Source organism: Mycteria americana, chromosome 8, assembly GCF_035582795.1.
Source record: "Mycteria americana isolate JAX WOST 10 ecotype Jacksonville Zoo and Gardens chromosome 8, USCA_MyAme_1.0, whole genome shotgun sequence".
In the NCBI taxonomy this organism is placed as follows: Eukaryota; Metazoa; Chordata; class Aves; order Ciconiiformes; family Ciconiidae; genus Mycteria; species Mycteria americana.
This window is the reverse complement of record NC_134372.1, coordinates 34,924,831-34,949,341: the sequence shown is the minus strand read 5'-3', so window position 1 is coordinate 34,949,341 and position 24,511 is coordinate 34,924,831. Positions and strand designations below refer to the sequence as shown.

Here is a 24,511-nt window from a genome sequence, read left to right as displayed (position 1 = left end):
ATTTTGTTTTAGCTCAAAACAATCATGGGTTTATTTTAATTCCTTTTGATGAGTCTTTTGAAAGTGATAATCTTCATAGAGGATTTTCAGAAGGGAGAAGGTTTTTTTTTTTATGTTCAGCAATCTTGTGAAATTACCACCAAAGGATAAATCCATGATGTCAAGCATTGAGGGATTTCTTTTGATTAGATAATCAACGAGGGGAAAAAAAAAGGTGCTTCACATACATTAAAATTCTTACAAGAACCAAGATCTAGTTTTAACATCTTTGGTATTTGAATTAATCTTAAAGCAGGAATGTTACTTCATTAAAATGTGAAAATGACTGAGTCAGGTGCTAGTTTTAGATACTTACGTGTGCTAGTTAATCTTAGTTTACAACTATTGAAGAATTCTTCTTTTTGTAAGAGAGAAGACCAAAGACACAGTTATGTTCTTGTTCCCTAGACAATCACGAATTTGTAGAAGAGCTGGGTCATTTGTGAATTAAATACTCATAGCTGTAATGGTTTAAGATATCCTTGTAATCTTTCAAATATTTAAGTATTTCTACTGGTCACATGTAGGTCATGTAGTCTCTCCTGTTACCATTTACTTTTCCTATAGCAAATGCCGTTACTGTCCATGCAAAACCTTTCATTTGTCTACACTGTTTGTTGTTGTGGGGTTTTTTTAAACTTAACTGCAATGACTTGCTTGCCTTGCATTTGATTAAACTGATGTATTATCAGGTGAGAAATTTCTCAATCTACATTATGTGTCCTTATTTTAAGCACTACACTGTTACAGTTGTCAGGGAGTGAACTTCCCCTTCCATACTCATCGACCTTCTGGAAAGATTTTTTTTTTTTTTTAAAGTAATTAATTAAAGTATTTAAATTATTTAAGATGTTGACAGTCATTGGTCTTTGCTTTATTTGTTATCCTTTAAAAAGAGTACATGGTAAAACTACAAACAAATGTTTATTTGGCTTTAAGGTACCTTAAAAAAGCTGTATGAGGTATGATGCTCTAAAATTGTACTGTGAGCACCCTGAGGCTTCATCTGTTACCTACAGTCATGATTTACCCCTGAGAAGATTTAAGATGTGGTTAAGTGATCTGATGCCTGGCCTCCGCTAAGCGGTAGTCATATTGCCTGTTCTCTGTGAGTCAGGCATGCACCGGAGCCAGCAGAGGAACCACACAGGCGGGAGTGGCAGAGGAGAGGGAGGGTTGCTGTTAGCCTGGCTCAGGCTGTCTTCTGGTGCCAGATTAAGGCTGCAGTTATTTGATTTATTGACGACAGGTCCAGCACGGGCGATTTCTGCCCTCCCAGGCTTATTGTTGGTCATTGCCCCTGCTTCGGTTCTGCTGATGTATTTGTGTCTAACCATGCTGTAACCCAAAACTATAGAATGATCAGGTGTGAAAGCAAAGCAAACCCAGATTTGGTTAATAACAGTTAATGTCGCAGAGGCGAAGAGCCGGTAACTTCTGTAGATCGACAGAGTGGGTCAAATCATGTGCAGAAATCTCTTCCAGTGCATCTGCCCTTGAGAGAATCATTAGTGTAACAGGGCCCTAATACGACTTTATTAAATACAGTTACATACTTGCTCACTCCCCCTGTAGATTGAATGAAATCTATTAAAAAAACCCCACAAGAACACCGTATACTTTTTCCAGAGAGAACTTCTTGCTGCATCCATAAATACAATGTGCTAACTTCCCCGTATGTCGGTACAGCATGTTTAATTATGTTGCAGCATATTAGTTATTAAGATTTAATTCCTGTTATGGCAGTAAGCTAAGGAATAAAAACTGGTTTGGGTTAAATGGAAATTGTGTTGCATCTCATATATTCTTAACATCGCTTTCTCTTTTGCAGCTTTCCAAAGCCCTTACATCTTTCTTTTACCCTTTTCATAAATGAGTGGTAGCTGTTGGTGAGCAGTGCATTTACTGGTGGAATACAGTGTGCTTTCTCCATCAGTTTATCATCTCTCAATCTTACTGCACAGTTGTCACATTTTGGAAACAGCCTTGTTTCATTATGGGGGAGGATCTGGGACAAGAACAAGGGACATGTCTAATTCATGGTGTTTTCTTAAATAATTCATCTATTCCAACAAAATATATATTGACTCTTTGTGAATTGTACTCAGCTGCTTCATTTAGATGCATATGTGTAAATGTGCCTAGAGATAGAATGTATGTCTCTAACTGGGTGAATGCTCTTTTTTCTTGTAATACACGAAATGTAATTTCATTTAAAAATGTGCTTAGAAGTCTTGCAGCTTTTTCCCGATTTTCATCTTCACTGTCTGTTTCCATTGTTGTCATGTGTTCAAGTAAATATGCAAGTCAAAGAATGAATGACACTAGCAATAAAAGCAAAGCAGGTCTTTTTTATATTCAATCATCCCACAGTGTAACAGATCAATATTTTACTGCAACTTGTGTACAATGAAAGTGGAATTTAAAAGTTCACAGCACATACTCAATTCTATTTAGCTAATGAGAACCATCAAAAAGCAGTCTTAAAAATGCTGTAGTACAATAAGTTTTCTCTGGAAGTATATAAATAAGAAATTCATATAAATTTTGAGTGAATGAATTGTAATGACTACATTATGCAACACTGAATTTCAGGTATGTAATATTCTGAGACAGAAGTATTTGTGAACTGCATTTGATGTGCAAACTTAGGGCAGGCATGCTTGGATTAAGGAATGACTACAGAGTAGGAAATGCTATTATGTTGCATTTTCCTGTGACGTCACTACCCATCCTTCAGCAATCCCTGAAACAATGAGCATTATGATCCAGAACACGGGTATCATGCAGGACCCTGAGGAATGTGAATCCTTATCTTGGGTGTTTTCATGAGACCTCTTTTGGGGAGGGGAGCTGGACAGTGCTTAAGCTGTATGTTGCAGGCAAAAGAACAGCAGAACGCCAGCAAAAAGAGACCGCAGCCCCAAGAGACTTGTGCTGTCTTAAGCGAGATCTTAAGAAAGAGGAAAAATACTCTGAAAGTGTAAAGATATTTGGAACTGTAGATAAGGAAACTACTTTCTCAATGGAAACCACCAGCAACAGACTGAGATCAAAAGACAACTATATAGTTATGTACATTCCTGCATTTTTTTTAATTTTTTCAAATTTTCATTTCAGACATTAATATCTGGAGCAGTTGTTGAACAACTTGACTTCCTAAGAATCACGGAAACAGAAGAGTAAGGCTATGTGTAAATAATAATGATGAAGTATTTGATAATTAAAATATTTTCTGAACTATGAAGAAATGAAATCTTATTTTTCAGGGCTCCTGTATTTAAGAGTTTGGAGGAGTTGGATCTTCCAAAACATTCAAAAGTCAAGAGACAGTCTAGTACTCCAAATGCTTCTGAACTTGAGCAGCAACCAGATGTAAATATTAATGACTGGAAAAACAAGTCAACATATGAGATCCTGCAGAAACTTAATGTAAGAAAACTGATAAAAATACGGTGTAACTTCATTCACGTGAAATGAGAAATTATGTGCTGGTATTCTTTTTAACAGTGGCCTACTTGGATCAACATGATTAGTGTCATGGCTCGTTGTTAGTAATATAGCTAGTAACATAAAATGTCTGATGTTCCTCTTGATACTTGGGGAGTCTTCTTCTTGACAGTACTTTATCTTAACATCACAGAACTTTCTGGCCCTTCATGCTGTAACTGTTGGCTTCCATTTCTCCCAGCTACCCAAATCTTCTTCTGGTAATAAATGACCATCTAAAAGGGGATCCACTTGTCATGTGTCTTAGTAGACAGTTTATTGCTAGACTAAAATTCAGAAGACTTCAACAGTTGGTGTTCACTCTGATAGACTGGTAACTTCTTAATGATACCAGGGAAAGTTCCAATCTAGAACTGTATCTAGAAGAAAACTACCAGTGACTGTTTCTAGTCTAGTGTTCAATAGGAACACACAAAGTATCCTACTTGGTTCCCTATGTCATTACAAGTGTTTCTGCTGTAAATGACAGGACTCAAGAACAGAAATCAGGAAACATTTCTGAGGCCAAATTATTACAACTTAATTTGAACCACGGAGAAGCCTCTGCAAGCAGCAGTGACAGGGATACAGCATACATAGGGTATGAAATAGTTGTGAAGTCCCTTTAAAAATTAAATTTGTAGACTTTTTTCTTAATTAAAAAAAAAGGCCCTTTGGTTTCACCTGAAATTTTTAATAGCTCTTCTGGTTTTGCTTCACTGAAAATCTGAAGGCTATTTGTGGTTATGTTGTTCCTTTTTTTTAAGGACTGCAATTGCCTAGCAAGTCAAGCATTACTCTCGAGCATATTGCTTAAAAGGGAAGGACCGAATTTTATCACCAAGGAAGGTAAGAGCTTCTTTCATTTGACTATTCTGAGTATTTCAGGAAGCAGCTGTATGTTTAATTGTAATGAACATGAATAATGGCCATGCATGCAAGCAGTTGTGTAGCTATTTTCTTTGCCATTTAAAGCAATTTCTGCATTAAATGGGACATGCAAATTCATAGTGTGGCGGGGAATGAGCTGCTAAATATATGAACTCTTTTGGATTGTTTGTAGGCAGGTGCTGTATCTGGTTGTATAATTTTGAACACATAGATATAAAAAATAGGGGATTTGACCTTGTCTAGAAAACTGAAGCTACAGACAAGTTTGTGTGAACATTTAGTCTGAAATGAGTGAAGTTCTATACTGAATTTTTGTTTTACTTGTATGTAATAAGACTAATTCAATATATCTGTGAATCTTACTCTAATTTTGTATTATGGCTTTGTAGTAGAGCACAGGATTTAAATTCATGTAAAAGAATTCCAAAGAGGCTACTAAGGCATGTGGCTTTTGTTCTGCAAGGTTTGGTGATTTTTTTTTTTCCCCCAAGGACTGCTTATTAGCTGCCTTTGTGTATATGAATACTCCTCAGAAAAAGAGGAATGTTAAGATCAAATAATATTCTCTTAGTCATCAAGCAGTGTAACTTACCACTTCATGTTATAGAGCCCTGCTTCATAATTTTGATATAGGACAGCTAGTTCTTGTGATGAAGGGTTGTCATTTTGACATAAATATACATTATATCTGTATTGCTGTACTAAAAATGTCATGGAAAACAATGTAAAGTGGAATGAAATTCATTGGCTGATACACAGTGCATTGTTGAAATACAATGTGAATCCAAAGTCATGGCTGGAATCTCAGGTTAGGCACATGTAGCCTCTGAAGCAGGCTTTTTCGCCACTGTTACCTGTGCTGTCGTCAGGCCTTGAGAGCCTCAGTAGCTTTCTTTAGTCCTTTGTAGGTTGTGTCCTTTGCTCTGGAAACAACTTGAGGCAGACTTCCTAACCTCTGTACAGCATAGCCACTTTTGACCATTAGATCATGATGATGAACTTAAAAACTCTCTTGAAACCATTTAGGTCACAGAAGTACTGCTGTGCCTCTGACTGTTCAGAGCTAACTTGTATAGACCTTTTTGTGCCATCCCATATGAAATAGTAGATGATGATAACCTTTTTAATATGCACCTTGCATTAAACAGTCTGAGTCACTGACTAAAAGTTCCTGTCCTCCTACAACTGGAGATTACTGAGACTGACGTTAAATAATCACACAATCAATAAAACGTAAATCTAAAAATAAAACCTGAAGAACCTTGGGTGTTCCAGCTGACAGGCACAGGCGAGGATTTTGTGAGTCAACTTCCACTACTGTTGTTGTTATAGATGAACTTTCTGTTCACCAGTAAGTGCCTGGCATGAAAAACACTGCCATTCCATTTGAGAATTTAAAATCTAGATGCTAAATGAAGTCTAAATAATGGAATGTTTGTCACCATTTTTACCTTTAACATAATGGTCCCCACTTGACGCCTGCACAGTTGAAGAGATGTCAGCATAGCAAGTTGATGCACTATGATCAACTATGGGCTGACAAAAGAATGGTATCTAGCGTTCTGATTAATGTAATTAATGTACTTCAGGCCTTCTCTGAATCCTGGACTTCCTACTTTGACTTAGAAGCAGTGCTCTTCCAGTTTCCTACCCTCTCTTCTTTAGGTCACGTCTGTACAGCATGATGCTAGTTTAATACATAACACTTCATAAAACATTCTCTTTGGCACACAGAAAATCAGCTTGGAGAGGGAGAGTAGTAAGGCAGTAACATAATGTTTTATATATCTGTCCAATATGCCCTGTTGTACTTTGCAACAGTGATAATTAGCTTCACTAGAGTGGTCCTGTAATGCACCTGATTACCAAAGCTAGCTTACACAGTCACTGAAGCGTCTTTTTGGGCTTACTGTGGTTATTCAGGGCAGAGCCACAAAGCAGGGAAAGGTCCTCTCTGTCACACCCTCCCACCTTCCTGTAAAATGAGTCTCAGGTCCCACATGACTAACCAGGTGATCTATTGTTCATATACAAAGCTGAAAACAACTCCTGTCTTGGACATCAGCTATTACAAACTTTGCCCAAACCTAACATCACTTCAATGAATTACACTGTCAAGCACAAGACTTCCCTGTTACTTCATGTAGGTTTTAGCTCAACAAAGAGGCAAGACAGTGGAGAGAGTATCTACATCCCATATCCAAAACATAATCTGCAGTTTGAGGATGTACCTTAAGCTGGGGAGGTACCTTTGTAGGCCAAATCTGTACATAGGTTAATTTTCCCCAATATATTGCAACAATAGGTGATACCATAAGTCTCTTTATAGCATGCACAGCAAGTTTAGCTGAAATGTGGTTTGGCTTCTTGCATAACGCCGTACAACTGGATGATAGGGGACTTGATGGCATCTAAATTTTAGATGTTGGGCACAACAGGTAAGTGCTTTACTAAAGCTGATTCAGAATTAACTGATCTCATCAAATTTACCTTATTACTATTAAACGAAAACCTGTGCATCTTTTTTGTTTGTGTTCTGTTTGTGGTTTGTTGTTTGTTTTTTTTTTTTTTTAATGCATTTAGGTACTGTTGCTGAGCATATTGAAAGAATCTATAGACGAGCTGGCAGCAAAAAGCTCTGGTTTGTATATATATATCATGTTCCTTTTGTTTTACACCGAATTTTTTTTTCCTGATGTGTTTATAGAGAATAAAGCTGGATCCTTATGCACTTAAAGAGGGAAAGAAAAAGGACAGCTTTACTAACAAAATTGTATTGGTTCATTGCAGCTGAAGATCTGGTCTATAATGCTTTTAAAAAAAAAAAAAAAGACGTATTTTCTTACTGTTACCTTTTAAAAAATAAAAGAGTAATAAGCTGGTTTTGCTATGAGTGCTATTGCCAATGCACAGTTCTCGTTAAATTCAAATAATGAGAAAAGAATACTAATATTCTTATTTCTTAAAGGGCATGATAAAATATTATCAATAGCTTTCTGAAGCAAGGCTGGCGTTCAAATATAAATCAGTTAAGTTGATAAACTTACACAGTTTATTTATTGCCCTGAAATAATTTGCTTTGAGCCTGACTTTGTCACAATAACTTCAAAAGGTTTCAGCAAGTAGGTTGGTATTTACATGTTGTTTATTAATTTCTTTGCCCTGAAGCTCAGTAGACGTTTCATTTCTTTTTATCGAAGAAATGAGTTGAGCCTGTCCTGAATTCTGTTCTCTCACTCTGTATTATTCCTAGCAGATGAGTCTGTAAATATAAAAACTGTTTTTCATTTTTCATTTTAGTCTGTTCATACAGTTAAATGGGCCTTTGCGAATAATAAGGTAGAACCAAAATAACCTTGGTGGTATTTTTTGTTAAGAATAAAAAACAAAAGTATTTTTAGAAACAAAATATGTAAACTGTTTTTCATTTCTCTTCCATGATTGCCATGTGACATACATATAGGTTGGTGTTACGCTACAGTGCTGCATTTGCACAGAAATTTTCTTCTTCTATAGCCCCACATATTACTACTTTACTGGTACATGGGAAACAGGTAAAGTGCCCAGAGGTCCGAAATGGAGCTCCGGGAGATTTTTTTTTTTTTTTTTTTTTTTTTTGCTTAGTTGCATTTTGATAGTATCAGCTAATGCATTTTTGAAATGCTTTGCTCTTGATCTTAAGAAGTGCGTAGCAGTTGTCAGAGGAATCAACATCAACTGTTTCAATTTTTTACTAACACTATAGAATATTACAACTTGTTAATTATCTCTGTGGATAAATGATTCTTAGTAGCCTAAAAGCCTGTGCTAGAAAAGCTCAAATACAGGTCTGTTAGGTTCGTATTTTGTCAGGAAATTATTATTAAAAGTATTTATATCTTTAACTGTCAACTGGATGTATGAAAAAATGTTCTTCTTAGAAGTTACAGCTAGTTTTTAACCTAGCAGTTCACACAAGTCTCTTCTTTTCGTGCTACACATGCGAAATACTACCTCAGCATGGAAAACAAAACAAAGCCGTGGTGTTATGTTCTGTACTTCCTCTTGCAAAATCTTTCTAACTCTTCCTTAAATAGACTAAAAAATGACCAAGCTTATCTTGCAAAATGATGAAAAGGTCACAAAAGAGAAGCTGGCATCTCTTACCTGTCTGTTTTCAAGATGATGCTCAGAAAAGAACAACAAGCTTTTTACGGAGCTGGTAGTTTAATGAGTTCTAACTAAATTTATTTTTGACCTATTAACCTATATCTAGACTAAAAATTGAAAATCCATAGAAGATTACATAAAATCTGATCCAAATTCTGCTTTATAAATAACGTATGTATTTACTGAGTTAGTTTTGAGATCTCTGCTGTGGCAGACTTCAGACTTATATATGAATTCATTAAACTAGCTTTTGATATGTAGTGGGATTGCTCTGTTTTCTGCCCTCAGGTCTGTTGTGCGCTTCGCAGCAAGTCTTTTAGGTAAACTAGTGGACAGCCTTGCACCATCTATTACTAATGTTTTAGTTCAGGGCAAGCAGGTAAGTCTTTACTCCTCAGAAATGTATTAAGGAATGATAACAGAGAAACTAAATAAATGGGCTTTTTGATTTTGAAGGCCTCTGATGCTTCTGTTAAAAGTACCCAATGGCTTAAAAAATTGTTACTGAAGAAGAAAAATCCAGAGAAAATAAAGATATATTGAATACTTGCATAGACTATGGGCTAATAAATTTACTTTTATTTATTGACAGAACAATACTGAAAAGACAGTTCAGTGTCTAGATAAGAAGGGAAGAGGCATGATTTACATAACTCCTTAGATTTTTTATATATGCCCTCTTATTTCACAAAAGTAGATGGAGTCAAGTAATAAAGCTTCTTTTTTCAGACTTACTTAATGAAGATGTAGTCACTCCCTCTGTAATTGAGCCCAAGAAAACAGATAGGTGGCAGCTGAGCAAAAAGTTTTTCAGGATTTTAGTTTTCTGTTCCAAACGAAGTTTAATCATCAGTGCTTCTTCCTTTCCTGAGGAGGTCCCCCCCCCCCCCCCCCAGCACAATAATTTTAATTAAGTTAATGAAGAGCTGTTTCTAAATAATAGTAATTGAATATTATGTATTTTTGTATTAAAATATGTATATGTGTACACTTAACCTATGTGCAATGCTATTACAACCAATTTGTCTTCGTCTTACTCCAGACTGAGGTCTGGGTATGTGCTTCTGGCACTACATAGCTATAGAGGAAGCTGCATCTGCATACAGCATGATTTGTAGCTCTTTAGTCTCAACTCTTTAACCTAACTTGCCTTCATTGATCCCTTTATAATAATGATCTTTATTATAGGAGAAAAATTAGTGTTGCTGTGTTTTACTGACAGTAGATTAAAAGCAAATCAGAATTTTAACAAAATTCCCTTTTTTGTGGATAAACAATCCAGTACCAGCAATATATTTTCTTAAAATGAAGGCTAAAACTTTTAGGATGCTATTAGAAATAAGAAAACAAGGAGACACATTTAATTCTGAATTTTAAGTGAGCTCCACAGCTGAAATGTCAGAACTGAAAGACTGTCTAAACCTAGTGTACAGTCATGATTATACAGCCTGTTTTGAAACCAAAGCAGTGGTCTTGTACTTTTATTTTCATGTGGAAAAATATATTCCATATTTACTGTGATCTTTAGTGAATTTTGTTATTTTAATAGCATCCAACTAACAGTATTAACAAGCATCAGTCATTGACAAAATTATTTTTGCATTGTGAAATTTTAACAAGAACAGCAGAGTTCATGAAGCTTCATTTCTGAATTGCTTCTACAGTGCTTTTATTCCTGTCCATATCTTCCGAATTGTTTTCATTATACTGTAGGTGACACTTGGAGCTTTTGGCCAAGAGGAAGAAGTTATTTCTAATCCCTTATCCCCAGGAGTGATTAAGAACATCATCTATGAAAAATGTCATTTACAAGATGAAAGAGAAGCTGTAGTTCAGCAGGAACTTGTCATACATGTTGGCTGGATCATCTCAAATTCACCTGAACTTTTCAGTGGCATGCTGAAGATACGGATTGGGTCAGTAAAGTATCTATTGTTGTTCTTACTACTAGTATTGCAGGGGAACATACATACTTCAACAGAGATTATGGCTACATTGCAAAAATGGTTTATATAAGATGATGCAGCAAAACTTGTATACTTAAATTTTACATTTCTAGGAAGCTTGCTTTAAATTCATGTGCCAAAAACGGGTACACAACTGTTCTCGAATTTGCCAGGCAACAGCGTAAAGTGGAGGAGGAGCAGTCCTTGTAACAGCATTTGAAGCTTTCCTACAGCTAATACAGCAAACTGTAGGATTTTTCAAAGCCTAATCCCAGTTACATTAGAGCTTTAAAACCAAAAACAATGTACTGGGGTTAGATGCCTTCTGTACAGCAAATGAGCAGTGGCAAGTGTGCTGCCTCCAGGTCACCCTGTCCTGCCGGAAGCAAACAGGCAGAATGTTCTGCCTGGCTCCCCTAGTGCCCAAGGAGGCCGTGACCAGCTGGCTAACCAGACTGTGTGTAGCTCTGGCATAGACACAGTGGGTCTCCGTTAGCAATGCCATGAATTGAAGGGGTTCTGTTTTAGATTGCAACTGGCCTCATGTCCATACCTGATATAACAAAGTATGCACTTGAGTGTATTAGTGGTGTTCCTGAAACAGTTTCTTACCTGGCAGCAGAATATAGCACACTGGGTGCCATCCAGAGTTTTTCAGTTGCGGAGTTGATGCAAAGTCTGCTCACAGTTTGCTCAGTGTGCATGGGCAGCAAGGCAATCTCTACAGAATTTTTTTTTATCACGTACTAGGTACAGGTGTGCTGTGCATGCTTAAGGCTGGTAACTAGCACGAATTTCATTACTGGTAAACATGTGATGTGGCCATAGAGTCCTAGAAGCATAATGGATCACATCAAACCAAATGCTGGTTCTTCCTTTACCCCATAGGTAATGTAGGTGCACACAGGATGTGCTGCTGCCTGCACCTATCAGGCAGGTTAGAGGGATGTGGCCAGAGGCTAGGAATGTACTGTACTGGCAGGGAGGGAAGAATCAAGAGGTAGAGCGGACAATAAGATCTTTTACTGTCAGAGCCTTCCAGGACTTGAAGAAGGAGAGAAAAGTGCAGTCTAGGATTAAGGCTCCTGGATGAGGCCTTTAAAAGCTCTTTGCTCACTTGAGCAGTCACCTATGTCATGTAGGTTTGGGGCAAACAGGTAAAGGGTAGAGACTGCATGAATGCAATAATCGAGGAAAGATGCAGCATGAATTTCATTCCCTTCCAAAACCACACAATTCTCCTCCAAGTCAACGTATGCTTCTAGTTGCATTCTCTCGTTTCTAGTAAGTGCTGAGCTCATAATATAGCCTTGTCTAAATCAGTCTTAAAAGTCTGGCAACCGCGAGCAACAAATCCCTTGGAAACAGTGTTTCAAGGTCCTTAAACTATTTCTTGTCAGAGTTTCAGCACAATAATCTGCCTAAGAAGATAGCTTGTTCTTTCAGAGTGTTGTCTGTAATGGAGACTTCAGGTAATAAAAGCCTTCTGCATTTCAAATGTACTTACCATTACAGCTTTTCGTAAAATATTTTGAGGCACCAAGGTATACTTCTGATACTCAGTGAATCCGAGTATCTGATATCTGGCATAATGAAGACATTGTTCAAGGGCAGTTCTCTACACAAAAATACTTAACTGCCATGGTAAAGAAAAAACTGATTTGTCCTATAAGGTTGCTAAAAATGTCTTTTTGTTCTTCAAAAAACCCCAAAACAGCCCCCCCAACTGAATAGTATCCCTATTACAGACAGACACAACACTTCCTGACTGTTCAGCAGCTAGATAGTTGTCCAATTCTATACTAAATAGGTTAGACCAAGCTATACATAGCTTAGGAACCACAAACCTGAATCAAGTTTAAAACATCATTTACCTACTGGATTGTTCTGTTTATTTCTTTGATAAGGTGATCTACAAATAGTCTGTGCTGGAGTGTTATCATATTCCATGGTATCTGCATTTACTTCACCATCTACAGAAGTTAATTATTTTTTCACATTTAGGAAGAGAAAGATGCATTTGAATAAGCACTTCTTTGAAGAGGCCAGGTGCTACTGACTGAGATTTACAGAATTAGTGAGCATGCTTTAAAATTGGAACTTCAAGTGTTCCATCTTCCATATTTTTTTCATAGAGAAAATACAGCATTTCAGCACTGGAGGTAGATACCAGCAGTCTTTTTTCTAGCACATAAGATTGATGCTTCCACTTTAGCAGTACGTTCCAGTCATCATAAAACCAAAAACTTTTCAAATCACCTGTATTACATTTAACTGCAAGTACATCTATCCTTTTGACTTAAATACTTTTCTGAAAAGTACTTTTCTGTACTCTCTACAGATCCATGTTCCTTCTCTTTCCTCCCCTTCCTCATTCTCTGTAGCTAATCCTTTTTGCAATTTTATTTTTCTTTCTTCCAAGGTTAATGCTAGAGATTCAATTTCCTTTATTTTGGTGTTATCACCCACTCCAGTGAGCAAAATTAACCTTCTCACAGAAACACCATTCCAGTTTGATAATGATTTGATTTAGTGTCTTGTTATTGATTTGTTTTCAGGGTTTCATGTTGAAATAGATCAAGTTCCTGACAGCCCTATTACTGTAAAAACCTCCAACTGACTTCTATCCACCTCTTATCAGTGAAGAGTTCGGTAGGAGGTCCACTCTTGACTTTCCTATGTTTTGTAGGCCACTGCAAAGAGAAAATACCAGTGAATGACTTCCACACAGATAATTTGAGTCATCAGTGAAAAAAGAACCGATTCCTAAGCCAGTTGTGTTTATCTTAGTAACAAGAGAAGGACACTATTCACCCACTAAAATAAATAAAACTAGTGTGTTCTGGATAATGTAATATGTCCATGTTGCCTAATATTCTCTTGTATCTTGCACCTTCCATGAATGGTCCTAGAAACCTCAAATTTAAAGCAACATTGAACCAGTTGGCCTGACATCTCAGAATTCTGTGTAATTACTAAGAATCCTTCAGAAAAGACTGTGACTTGACTTACATAAACAAAAACATTCTGTAGCTTGTAGGCTAAATAATTAAATGCCTGTGGAATGTGGCTATACTGGTGACAAGACAACTCTCTTAGGAATACTCTGCATTTTCTGATAAACAGAGTAAGGCTCCTTGATGTAACCCAGACTTGATCAGGTGTTATATGATGAACTGTTTGAAGAAAAACTATTTAAGTTTCTTTTCCCTTTTGATAGTAATACCTACTTGAACTGAAGCAAGGTAGATGGCAAGAGACTGAGCTCCATGCTCAGTTATCTTGCTTCAGATGTATCTATACATTATTTCATCTTTGATATTAGAGGCTGTAGCACTGGTTTTATATAATGTGCAGAATAAAATTCAGCATTTTCCTTCAATAATTTGCAAAGTTCTGCCTGTCTGATACCTAAGGCTGAAAAATCTTCACTGTTGCCATATTTTTATTTAATCAAATCTTTTCAAAAGGGAGTAGCAAAAGAAGGCAAAGTGTGATAGACTGCAAAAAGGGATTTCAAAGGCTAAAACTATAAATAAGCCCTGAAGTCTTTTTTAAATGTAAAATAATTTAAATTTTATGTGGTTTTTTTTTTTTTTTTAACTCATCAGCAAAATGCATATACTGTCAGAGCATAATTTTGAGTAGGAATTTTAACATCAGAAGGCAGGTAAATGTTTATGTTTGTCTTAATGAACGTGGGATGTAGGGGAATATGTGGTCAAATATATCCTTCCTATGAAAAGCATGCTTCACAACCCATTTCTTAAAATCGATGCGTTATCGCTTTCAGTTTGTATCATATTGCAAACAAACACAAAATCTGAGTAAATTCCACAATACAGTAAGAATAGTAGAGTATTTGTTTTATATTTTATGCGTGTCCTGACAGCCAAATAGCAGGATCATGTGGAATTCTTATGAGCTATTTTATTAGACTAATTTTTCATCTTTGGAAACTTCGTATTTAATTAATAAATGTATTCCTCCCTTTACTTCAGATGGATTATCCATGCTATGAAGTATGAATTGAAAATCCGTGCTGGGGATATGCCAGCCAAGGACTTATACCAGATGTCCCCTAGTGAAGTGAAGCAGCTTCTGCTGGATATTCTTCAACCACAGCAGCAGGGGAGGTAATGAGATGTGTGGGTTTGTGGCACCTGTTTTCATTCGTAATAGGCTGTTCAAGTAATTTTCATTTCTGAACTACTTTGTATACATCTGAAATCACCAGGCATCTGCAATCAGTAATATACTTATTTAAGGAAAGGTAGAAAAAAATGCATTTTTTCATTCTTTCACCTGTGTCCAGGTTCTACAATTGTTTCTTTTATATTGCATCTTCCCTTTTCAGCTTTATCGTTGTGGAAGTCTTACTTTATAGCAGTAATCTCTATACTTTGGCAGTAATGTGAAGCATTACATTCTTTGATGTGGGGAAAGGAGCCAAAAATTACTCAATACTGTCTACTTAAGTAACTTGTAAGAACGGTTTGTCTGCTGTTCAGTGCCCTCTTTCTTCTAGCTTATTATATGAATTAAGAACAGATGTTCTCTAGAATTCTCAAGAGATAGTGGTGCTGCCTGAAACTTATAATCTCTTTTCCAAGCTGTAACTAGCTGCCAAAAAGAGCATTCATTGTGATACAAAGTGTGCAAGACAAAAGTTAAAATCACAATATTTCCACTTAAGTATATTGATAAGAGTCCTCCTGTAGGTTTTACTTTTACTTAACTTTTACTAGTTAAGTTAGATTAAACTTTGGCACATTATACTGCTGATAATTTCCATAGTCCTTGACTGAATGGGTGATGGCCTTTTCTCTCAACAAAGAGGAAATATACCACACATCATACTACTTATGTTCCTGCTTAATTCAAAACACATTCTGGTTTTTTTCCCCAGTCTATAATGCCTGAGAAACAAGCTCCTTAAATGGGTGTCTGCTCTCTCTTATCTAATTTGTGTGATGTAGAATCTCTCAGTCCAACTGACTATGTACTCTGTATCTCCCACATACTTTTCAGTGTCTTGGTTGTGGTTATTAACGTTTGCTCTTCAGTTGCTTTCTCTACTCACGTTCATGTTGACATTATTCCTCTAAAACCTTAGCAGAACAACCCTAGGTTTCTCTTTGCAGCATTTTCCATTAAATATTATGTTTAGGAAACAATTTGGTCAATCACAGTAAACAATTCAAGCACCATCCTTTATTAGAGATCTTACCTGAGTTGTCACAGTTCCTTCTGCTTTTGATTCCTTTAATGTACAATAGCTGGGTCAGCAAAGAGCACTCAGATTGATTTTCTGACGATGAAGATTCTTTTTTGGGGGTTATCTGAGTACAAAAGCTAGCTAGCATATCCTTCAAAACTTCCTATCTTTAACTTTTTCCTGTACAGTATTACTAGCTCACTTTTCCTTACCCATTAGTGACTTGTTTTTAAAAGTTCTCTTCCTGGTAGGAAATACAGAACACTGTCTCCTTGCATTTTCTTTCTGTGACAGTTTTTCCTACTGTTGTGATTTTTAGAAAAAAATCTCTGCTGCTGTGATACCATATATCACTGCCAATTAATTTGTCATACATGAAGGGCTAGTGGTATACGTACCTCCCTAACAGTCTCTCCAAGTTTTCACGGAGGGTAAAATTTTTGCAATTTTCCCAGCTCTTACACTGGGCTCCAGGATATCATACCGTATAGATAAATATATATTGCCAACAGAGTGCAGACTTCCACGGGTATTCTTTCTGACCTATTTATGTGGGCCTTTTTAAAATGGAGCATAGTTCTTTTAATGGTCCAAACAGTTATAGAACTCATTTTGCTCCTACAGTTTACAGGACTCTCTTCCTTACCATAGTAATTTAGATAGGTTGGAGTGTTTTTGACATCTTCAAATCCTTCTTTCTTTGTATTAAGAAAACAACCCTTTATTTCTATCACAACTTGCCTGTTTGTTTTTATGAATGTTTTCTTGTCCTAGTCCAAGGACAGAGCTGTGCAGAGAATGACATGGAACTGTCGTAACAGGCACAAGTTTTTGGCAGTTAAGTGTTTTATTGAGAAGTGATTTATAAGACTTTTTTTTTCTTAATTTGTCATGTTACTCCAATACAGTTAGACAGGAAAAAAACTTTAAATATCTCCTTTGTTCTCGTAAAGCATATCGCAATTACCTAGACCTCAAACCTGTTCAGAAGATGCACCACTTAGTGATACTTTTTTTTTTCTTTTTTTAAAAAAACTCAAAACAACCCAAACACACATGACACTGTTTCCTTGGTCTTCTAGTGTCGTTGGGAACTACACTAAGAAACTTAAGAAAAGTGTAAGAACACACATGGAGTTGTCTGAATTGGAGTTCTCTTTTCTAGTCAGATTTCAGAATGAATTCTCACCATTTCTCCAGTATTTAAGGTTAAGGTTTTTCAATGTAAGATCTTTTTCTTATTTCATCAGGCACACTGGTGTCTGCATAAACAAGTAATTTTACTGACAGGTAATTTTATTCTGAACATATCAAGTTAATCTAGCAATACAAACAGAGGAAAAACTAAAAAAAAACCAAAAAACATTAGTGCTGAATTTCATTTAAGCTAGGCTACAAAAGTTCTGCAGAACAACGTTAACAAAGTTGACCAGGGTGTTTCCCCTGTTTTGTTTTGGGTTTTTGGGTTTTGGGTTTGTTTGGTTTTTTTTTCCTTTTCAAACAGTCTACCAGAACCAGGTCTTTGAAATGCAGAAAGCCATGTTACCAAGCAGTAATTTAAATGTAGCTTTCAAGAAAAAACACCCCAAACAAATCCTCAATGGTAAATAATGAGTAATAGTGTGTTGATTGCTGTGCTGCAAATATCCCAATATTCAGGTGTAGAAACTTGCCACTTTTCCTGAATGAGGTGCTTCCTGAAGTACTTGCTCCCTCTTATTAAGGTTATAAAAGAGCTGTTTGTGACCTGAGAAGACATGGAACGTTTTTTAAAAAAAACCCTCTTTTGCAGGAATATTAAACTAAGACACAAAAGTATTAGTTGCTTTTCATCAGAGCTGTCCTTCATAGGGCAGTTCTCACTACTATCTTACCATATAAAAATAGATTTTCTACTTAAAATTTAAAAATGAGCTCAGGACAGTAACTTTTAGGAAAACTCTGCCGTCAAATATGTGCAGTTCTGCTACACAAGACTTAATTCTGTACTGTGAAGTCACCAATTAAAATCATACACACAGCTGCCACTTCTTAAAGTTCCGTTGCTGGTGTCTCAAACATTTTGGCTAAAGCCCCATTGCTGTAGTAATACTCAGAAGGAAAAATACGAAAAGTAAATTCCAGACTTCATGGTTGGAGGTAAAAAAAAAAGGTGGGGACAGTATGCTTCTGAAGGCAAACAAATTTGTAATTTATGGAGCGTGTAACTCAATTTGTTCAAAGCTTTAGTTTAACAAATGTTTGACAAACTAACAAATAGTTTAACAAAACCATTCTGTCAAATTTTCTAGATTTACAGGCCACTTGTTTTTCTACACACCATCCTAAAAACCCTACCTTCAGCAATCCTGCCAATATGCATTTTTCTAACCTGGTATTTAAATTAGAATGATAGGTGTTTCTAATCCATTATCTATTATATTTTGTATTTTATAGATGCAGAATTTCATTGAGCTGTATTTATATAATGAATTGTTTTGCTACTGTAGTATGATAAAACAAATTTTAATATTATAGTTAATATTGGTTTTTTTCAGTGCGTATAAATTTGGCTGTCATAGGTACCACACAGTGACTTCTGTTTTCTGTATGTTTTAGTTTATGGTTTGGTTTAGTTTAGTTTAGTTTATGGTTTAGTTTAACTTAAATTGATTAGACATGATGAATTCAGCCTATTACTGTTACTGTACTGCACTAGATAGATTTCACAGTGAATTCTTTTACTCCAGTTACATAAATCACAAACACACACACATCAGAATAACATTCTAACCGCTATATGCTAAGCATCTTGATTTTGTTTGCTTTAGATCATAACTTACCAGAAAGCACAACATATGCTGCACATGCATCATTAATATGTATTTGATGTCAATGCTTACCTTACTGGCTTACACCACAGAAGATGGCTTGATTCTGCATCTATAACAGTTTTTTACTTCAGGTTGTCAATTTTCTTTGTCCACAGAAGCTGGCTAAACAGAAGACAGATAGACGGTTCTCTCAATCGAACTCCTGCTGGATTCTATGATCGGGTGTGGCAGATCTTGGAGAGAACCCCTAATGGTTTAATAGTGGCAGGGAAATTTTTACCACAGGTAAAATCGGTAGAGATGCTCAGTTGTTTCTGCTCTACCTGACTATTAATGGTGAATTATTTTATCGTTAATGTCTATTTTATGCCATAATGTATTACTTCGGGTAACTTGTTCCTGTTATGACTTAAGAAAAAAAAAAATTTTTTTTCAAGTTTTCTTTTTGGTTCTGAGTAAAATACAATTAGAATAGAATAGAAATCAGTTATTTCTATTAAAACACATTTATAAGAGCTTAAGTCTAGAAGACCCTTTCCAAGTCATGGATTCTGAAGTCTGCTCCCTTTTGATCGTACAGTGGTCATATTTTGTATTGAGTATTATTTATTCAACAAGCAAATAGGCTCTACCTGGGGGTGGTTTTGATTTAATGCAAATGGTCTTTGAGTAAAAGTATTATTTGTTTTTCAGCAACCAACCTTATCGGATATGACGATGTATGAAATGAATTTTTCCCTTCTAGTTGAAGATATGCTGCAAAATATTGACCAGCCGGAATACAGGCAAATTATTGTAGAGGTCTGTGGCCTACAATGAATGAAATTTTATAATGTATATCAGTATGTTACAGCTTAAGAAAAAAAAAGTAACCGAGTCTTCTTCCCCTTTAGCAAATAGATAAATATTAATGACAGTGCCAATACAATTAGGTCACAGGAGGTAAAAACTAATAAGAAGAATAATTCCAAAATAGCTTTCTTTCAAGTCCCTAGCCCATGCCTTTTCCTAACAATTTTCTAGGTCGAGGGAAAAACTGCTCTAAAATATCAGTTTGCCCTGCGATAGATTCTTCTTTCCCATTTTGCTGAGGCTGTCTAGCAAGTTGCTTTATGCTACTGAATCAATTAACTTCCAGTTCCCTTATGTTCCCATACCTAACAGTAAAGCAAGAGGCTGTTTAAACTCCTTCCCCACCTCTGCACATAATGTGTACTTTTTGAACAGATCAAGAGCATCTGTACCCTTGGTAACTGACATCTGTGCTGTCAGCAGTGTTCATTGTTAGTTCCTAAGTATATGCCTCTGGTGCATGTGAGAATTCCTCCACAGTAAAATCAAATCCATCTCAATTCTGGCTAACAACTAATGGTCATGCTGCTTGCTAGAACATCCTCAAGTTTTGCTGAAAGATAACACAATTATCAAAACCCAAGATGACCAATATAGACTCCACTGCCTGCTTGTTATTACGACAGGTCACTCGTCATGTTCACCTTCCTATTTTAAACCTCTTTCAGATATAAGGAACGTAAATTCTCTTGAACCGAGACTTTTTATTGGTGTCCATTGACTTTTTTTTTTTATAAACTTTGTCATAGTACAATTATACCATATGTGATTATGCCTTAAAACATCAAATGCTGAGGTTCAGTGTTTGCTGCTTTTCACCCTCTCCATTGGCTGAGCACCAGCACTTGTGCAGCCACACAGTGAACTGAATAAACTGGAAAATAACTTCCCTGGCTCCCAGCACAGTTAGATGTTAAGGTCAATCATTTACACAGTGCCCTTAACTAGGTAGTCACCAGAAATTGTAACCTTTCATAAAAGCCTGCTTTTTCAGTGATTCTTTTATCAAAGTCAGAATTCTATTATCTGTGCACTATTACTTGTGCCATTATTAAATGGCACCCTGCTTGAAAGAAGCATATGCAATTATTAACAGTGCCTTTATGTAACTTGAATTTTAACAAATCAAATTTAAAGCCTTACAGTCTTTTTCTGCCTTCTAGTTGTTGATGGTTATATCTGTTATTTTGGAGAGAAATCCTGAGCTAGAGTTCCAGGACAAAGTGGACTTGGACAAAGTGGTGCAAGAAGCATTTCATGACTTTCAGAAAGATCACAGCAGTCCAAAGGGAGCTGAAAACCAAGTGAGTAAAATATTACTGTCTTACAGAATTTACCATTCTTAGTGAAGTTAGTTATAAATGTCAATTCTGTGTGGTTCAGAGTAAAAAGCAATTGATAGCAGTTGAGTGGAACACAAATAATAAATTAATATACCCAAGTGCTACATAAGACTGCAAAGAGCCTATAAGCAGAGATAAAAGATGCGTACTTACTTTATTGCTGAATTACGAATTCCGACTGGTATGGTAAGGAGAGCACTCACAATGTTACATAATTCTGAAATGAGAGTCTGGGTAAAGCTGAAATAGTCATAATACTCATTAAAGGGCAAAGAATTAATTAGGGGGACACTAGAATAGAAAAGAGTTAAGAATAACAAAAAAGAAAGAAAAAACTGAAGCTCAGCAAGAAAGTGTGAACTTAGGATCTTAGGTACACAGATACTAAGAAAAATATAGTAGCCAAAGAACTCATATTGACAATACTAATGTAAGAACTTGAAATGCAACACTGTTCTTAGCTACTGATTTCTGTGCTAGAGTTGCATTCACAACCTAGCAAGCTTTTAATCTCTAAGGCTTAAAATCCAAATAAATGAATCTTGATCATTAAGTAGCTTTTAAGATTTACTTCACTGGGATTTTAGGTTTTACGCTTTAAAGACCTCTAAATATTCTTGCTACAAGTTTTGGTGCCTCAAAGCTCTGAAATTCTGTAATAAAGCCAGGTTCATTGAACTGGTTGAAGGAGGAAATACGAGTAGAGCAGTGGGACAAGTCCCTGTGCTACTGAGGATGATCTTCCTCGCTCCGTCTGGCATTTTATTGTGCACAATATATTCTGAGATATCTGTGCTAGCTCTGAATAATCTATTGATTCATAATATATTGATATGCAACAGCACTTCCTGTTGCTGAATTTAGCTCGTTTAAAAGATGAGGAAGGATGCGTTCCTTAAGAATTCTTTCCAAAGTTTCAAGGTTCACTTTTTTGCCACTACTATTTTGTAATAAGATTTGAAAGCAAGCCAGATATCCAGCCTTAGCAACGTATCACCTTGCACAATACCTTTGTTTTTAAAAGGACACAATTTTCTTGAAATTACGATTTTTTGGCCTGCCCATTTTGGAGGGTAATGACTCTGTGGTTGCAGCCGTAGCAAAATCAGACTTATCATCCACACAAATGGCTATTAAGTGCCAGCTCCGCACAGTATCTTGAATATGCTACTGACTTCTATGACAAGCTGGAAATCCCCAATGGCTATAAGCAGAAAGGAAAATCCCACGCAAAACCCAATTTTTACTGGTGCTGCCCTAGCCTCCATTAAAGTGATGGATTTTTTTCCAAGCTCAGATCTACTTAGAATGATGCCTTTTTATCTCTTAGAAAGAAATCCCAATTTATAGTTGTGAATAGTATCTTTAAGATTGTTGTTGTTGGAAATTCCAACTCCTTACATTAACATTTTCTGGAACCTGACTCTCCCATATTCCCGGGTATATGCCCACTGGCAGATAACTGTAGCCTCTGTAGGATTGGTCTGATGATATTCTGTCTCAGGTTTTCCTAACAAACGCTGCTAAAGGAAATCCTAATTTGTCTGAACTATGCTCTTCCATTAAACCGACTTGCAAATATCTTGAACTTTGTTAATTCCCTGTTAACATGTAATAAATGTCAAAAGTATTTACTCCAGTAATTTCAAACACACTCTAAAACTACAGAAGTCTAATATTTTCACCACACAATCTCTGCCCTTGATTTAATAGAAGTAACCATTTTCCCCGAATTAAAGAGTTGAACCTTTATTATAGCAGCCAATATATAATTTGAGAATAAGCAGATGTTTTAACATCATTAACTTTGCAAAACAGGTGCTCAGTGAAGGAAACGTATGTTGTTGATCTGATTAATGAATTAGTTCATGTGCTACCTGTGGTTTGGTTCTTGGATTTAAAAAAATTTGGGGACATCTTTTCCCTCTCCTGCAGGATGACATGACTGCATTCTACAACACTCACCCAGCTGGAAAAAAGGGAACATGCAGCTACTTGAGTAAAGCTGTGATCACTTTATTGCTGGAAGGAGAAATGAAACCAAGCAATGATGATCCTTGTACCATTAGCTAAAGCTTCAAACACAACATAGGAATTGTTGCTTTATTTAGTGTTCTATGTATTTTTCATGCATATATTAAGATACTGTTTTGAAGAGTAACCCTGGCTAGTAATACAAATGCATACTATCCTTTGCTGAAAGAAGTGCCATTAAAGATATTAAGTGCCACCTAATTTTTTCCTTTCTCAACTATGCAGCATGAAACTCTGAGCACATGAAGTTAGACCTATGATATTTGATTAAGTTGAATGGGATTGTATTTATGATCTTAAATTATGCATTTAACATAGTTGGTAACTTCAAGAGAAATGCAGTATGAGATTTTGTCTTTATACCTCCATTTATTTATAATTACAAACAAGTATATTGTAAATTCTAAATGAAATTCAGAAAATACCATAATTAACGTGCATACCAATCAGTGTGGAAATATGAAAATTTGAATTTTTTTATTATTATTCTACACACAACTTGGAGGTGAAGGTTAAATAGTTGTTATTCTTTTTCTGTATCAGTTCAATTGACAGCGTACATTTAGGTTTTGGGGTTTTTTTAATGTACCAGTTGATAACTTGATGTACAGGTTTCATCCTAATAGAGCAACTTTTTATCTCTAGCAATAAATATCACTGCAGTTTCCCAATTGTTGTTTAAACATCTATAAGTTAACAAGGGAAACACATGGTAACAAGATAAAAGTTTGTTTAAAAAAAAGAGGCAAACAAGCTGTATTTAAAATTAACATCAATGAAGAAAAAACTTTGTATTACATAAGCTATCAATGCATTAAAGAATTCAAGATACACTTATTTATCTCCTAAATGTGTGAAAACACTGTATGCTATATGCTTTATTTTGGTGAAAGTAATAAAAAGCACATGCTTGTAAAAAAAACCTGTCAATAAAAATACTTCAAGTTACATGCAAAGGCTCCTGTTGACTTTAGTGGCAACCTTTAATGTGCTACTTAAACTGCCTCGAATGGATCATTATAGTGCCTCTTTTAGCAGCACAAAATATACTAAAGCTTTAGAACTGGTCCTCAAACTTTTTGATATTTAAATTAATATTGACCAGCTACAACTCAACTGTCAATAAATTGTTGCCATATTGATATTAAAGGCAGGTAGTCTAACTTGGAGATAGAGGGCAAAACGAATGGCAAAAGTGATGGAGTGAATCTGGGCACAAGAGGAGTATGTATTTGAACACACTTAGGCAGTGGTTAGTACTTCCTTGATTTGTAGAACTTCCCCAGAAATCACAGAATCAATCCTTCTCAAACCAAAATGGTAGAAGAATTTGTTGTTGAAGAAGGACACTAAACCATTAACAAATCTCTTGTCAAATTATGTGGAGAATGAGTAAGGTTGGAAAAGCTAATTTTGGGCTAATAGAGTAATGGTCTTACTGCTCTTCCTTGCTGTAATACATTCATCATTGAAAGAATAGTGGAGAGGTGGCAGGGGGGACGGGGAAGGAAAATACAGAAGAAACACACACTAGTTACTCGGTACATTATTGTAGTATGTTAGTACATTTAATAGTAGCATGTTGTCTGAGGGGCTGCAGCACTGCTCTAACTCCAGCAAGAAGGCTACAATTAAACAGCAGACTTGGTTGGCAGCAGTTCTAAATACTGAATGAGCCACAAGTTTAAACAGCCTTTATCCAACATATCCTCAAATTTTTTAGTTCATTACTGCCTT

The 24,511-nt window shown here is 36.0% G+C and overlaps 1 protein-coding gene across 3 annotated transcripts in view; it reads left to right on the top strand.

Annotated features, from left to right (window-relative positions):
* PHKB (phosphorylase kinase regulatory subunit beta) overlaps positions 1-23,718 on the top strand; it is an 88,037-nt gene extending 64,319 nt beyond the window's left edge. For 2 of the 3 annotated variants that reach the window (XM_075510674.1, XM_075510676.1), the window contains 11 exons: positions 3,160-3,221; positions 3,309-3,471; positions 4,296-4,377; positions 7,003-7,060; positions 8,857-8,947; positions 10,282-10,484; positions 14,516-14,650; positions 18,701-18,830; positions 19,239-19,346; positions 20,561-20,701; positions 22,676-23,718. In XM_075510674.1, the coding sequence (XP_075366789.1) occupies positions 3,160-3,221; positions 3,309-3,471; positions 4,296-4,377; positions 7,003-7,060; positions 8,857-8,947; positions 10,282-10,484; positions 14,516-14,650; positions 18,701-18,830; positions 19,239-19,346; positions 20,561-20,701; positions 22,676-22,813 (1,311 nt within the window). In that variant the 3' untranslated portion in view covers positions 22,814-23,718. Of the gene's footprint in view, positions 1-3,159; positions 3,222-3,308; positions 3,472-4,295; positions 4,378-7,002; positions 7,061-7,882; positions 7,974-8,856; positions 8,948-10,281; positions 10,485-14,515; positions 14,651-18,700; positions 18,831-19,238; positions 19,347-20,560; positions 20,702-22,675 lie in introns of all 3 variants that reach the window. The other variant, XM_075510675.1, reaches the window with a different exon arrangement.
* Positions 23,719-24,511: the final 793 nt, after the last annotated feature.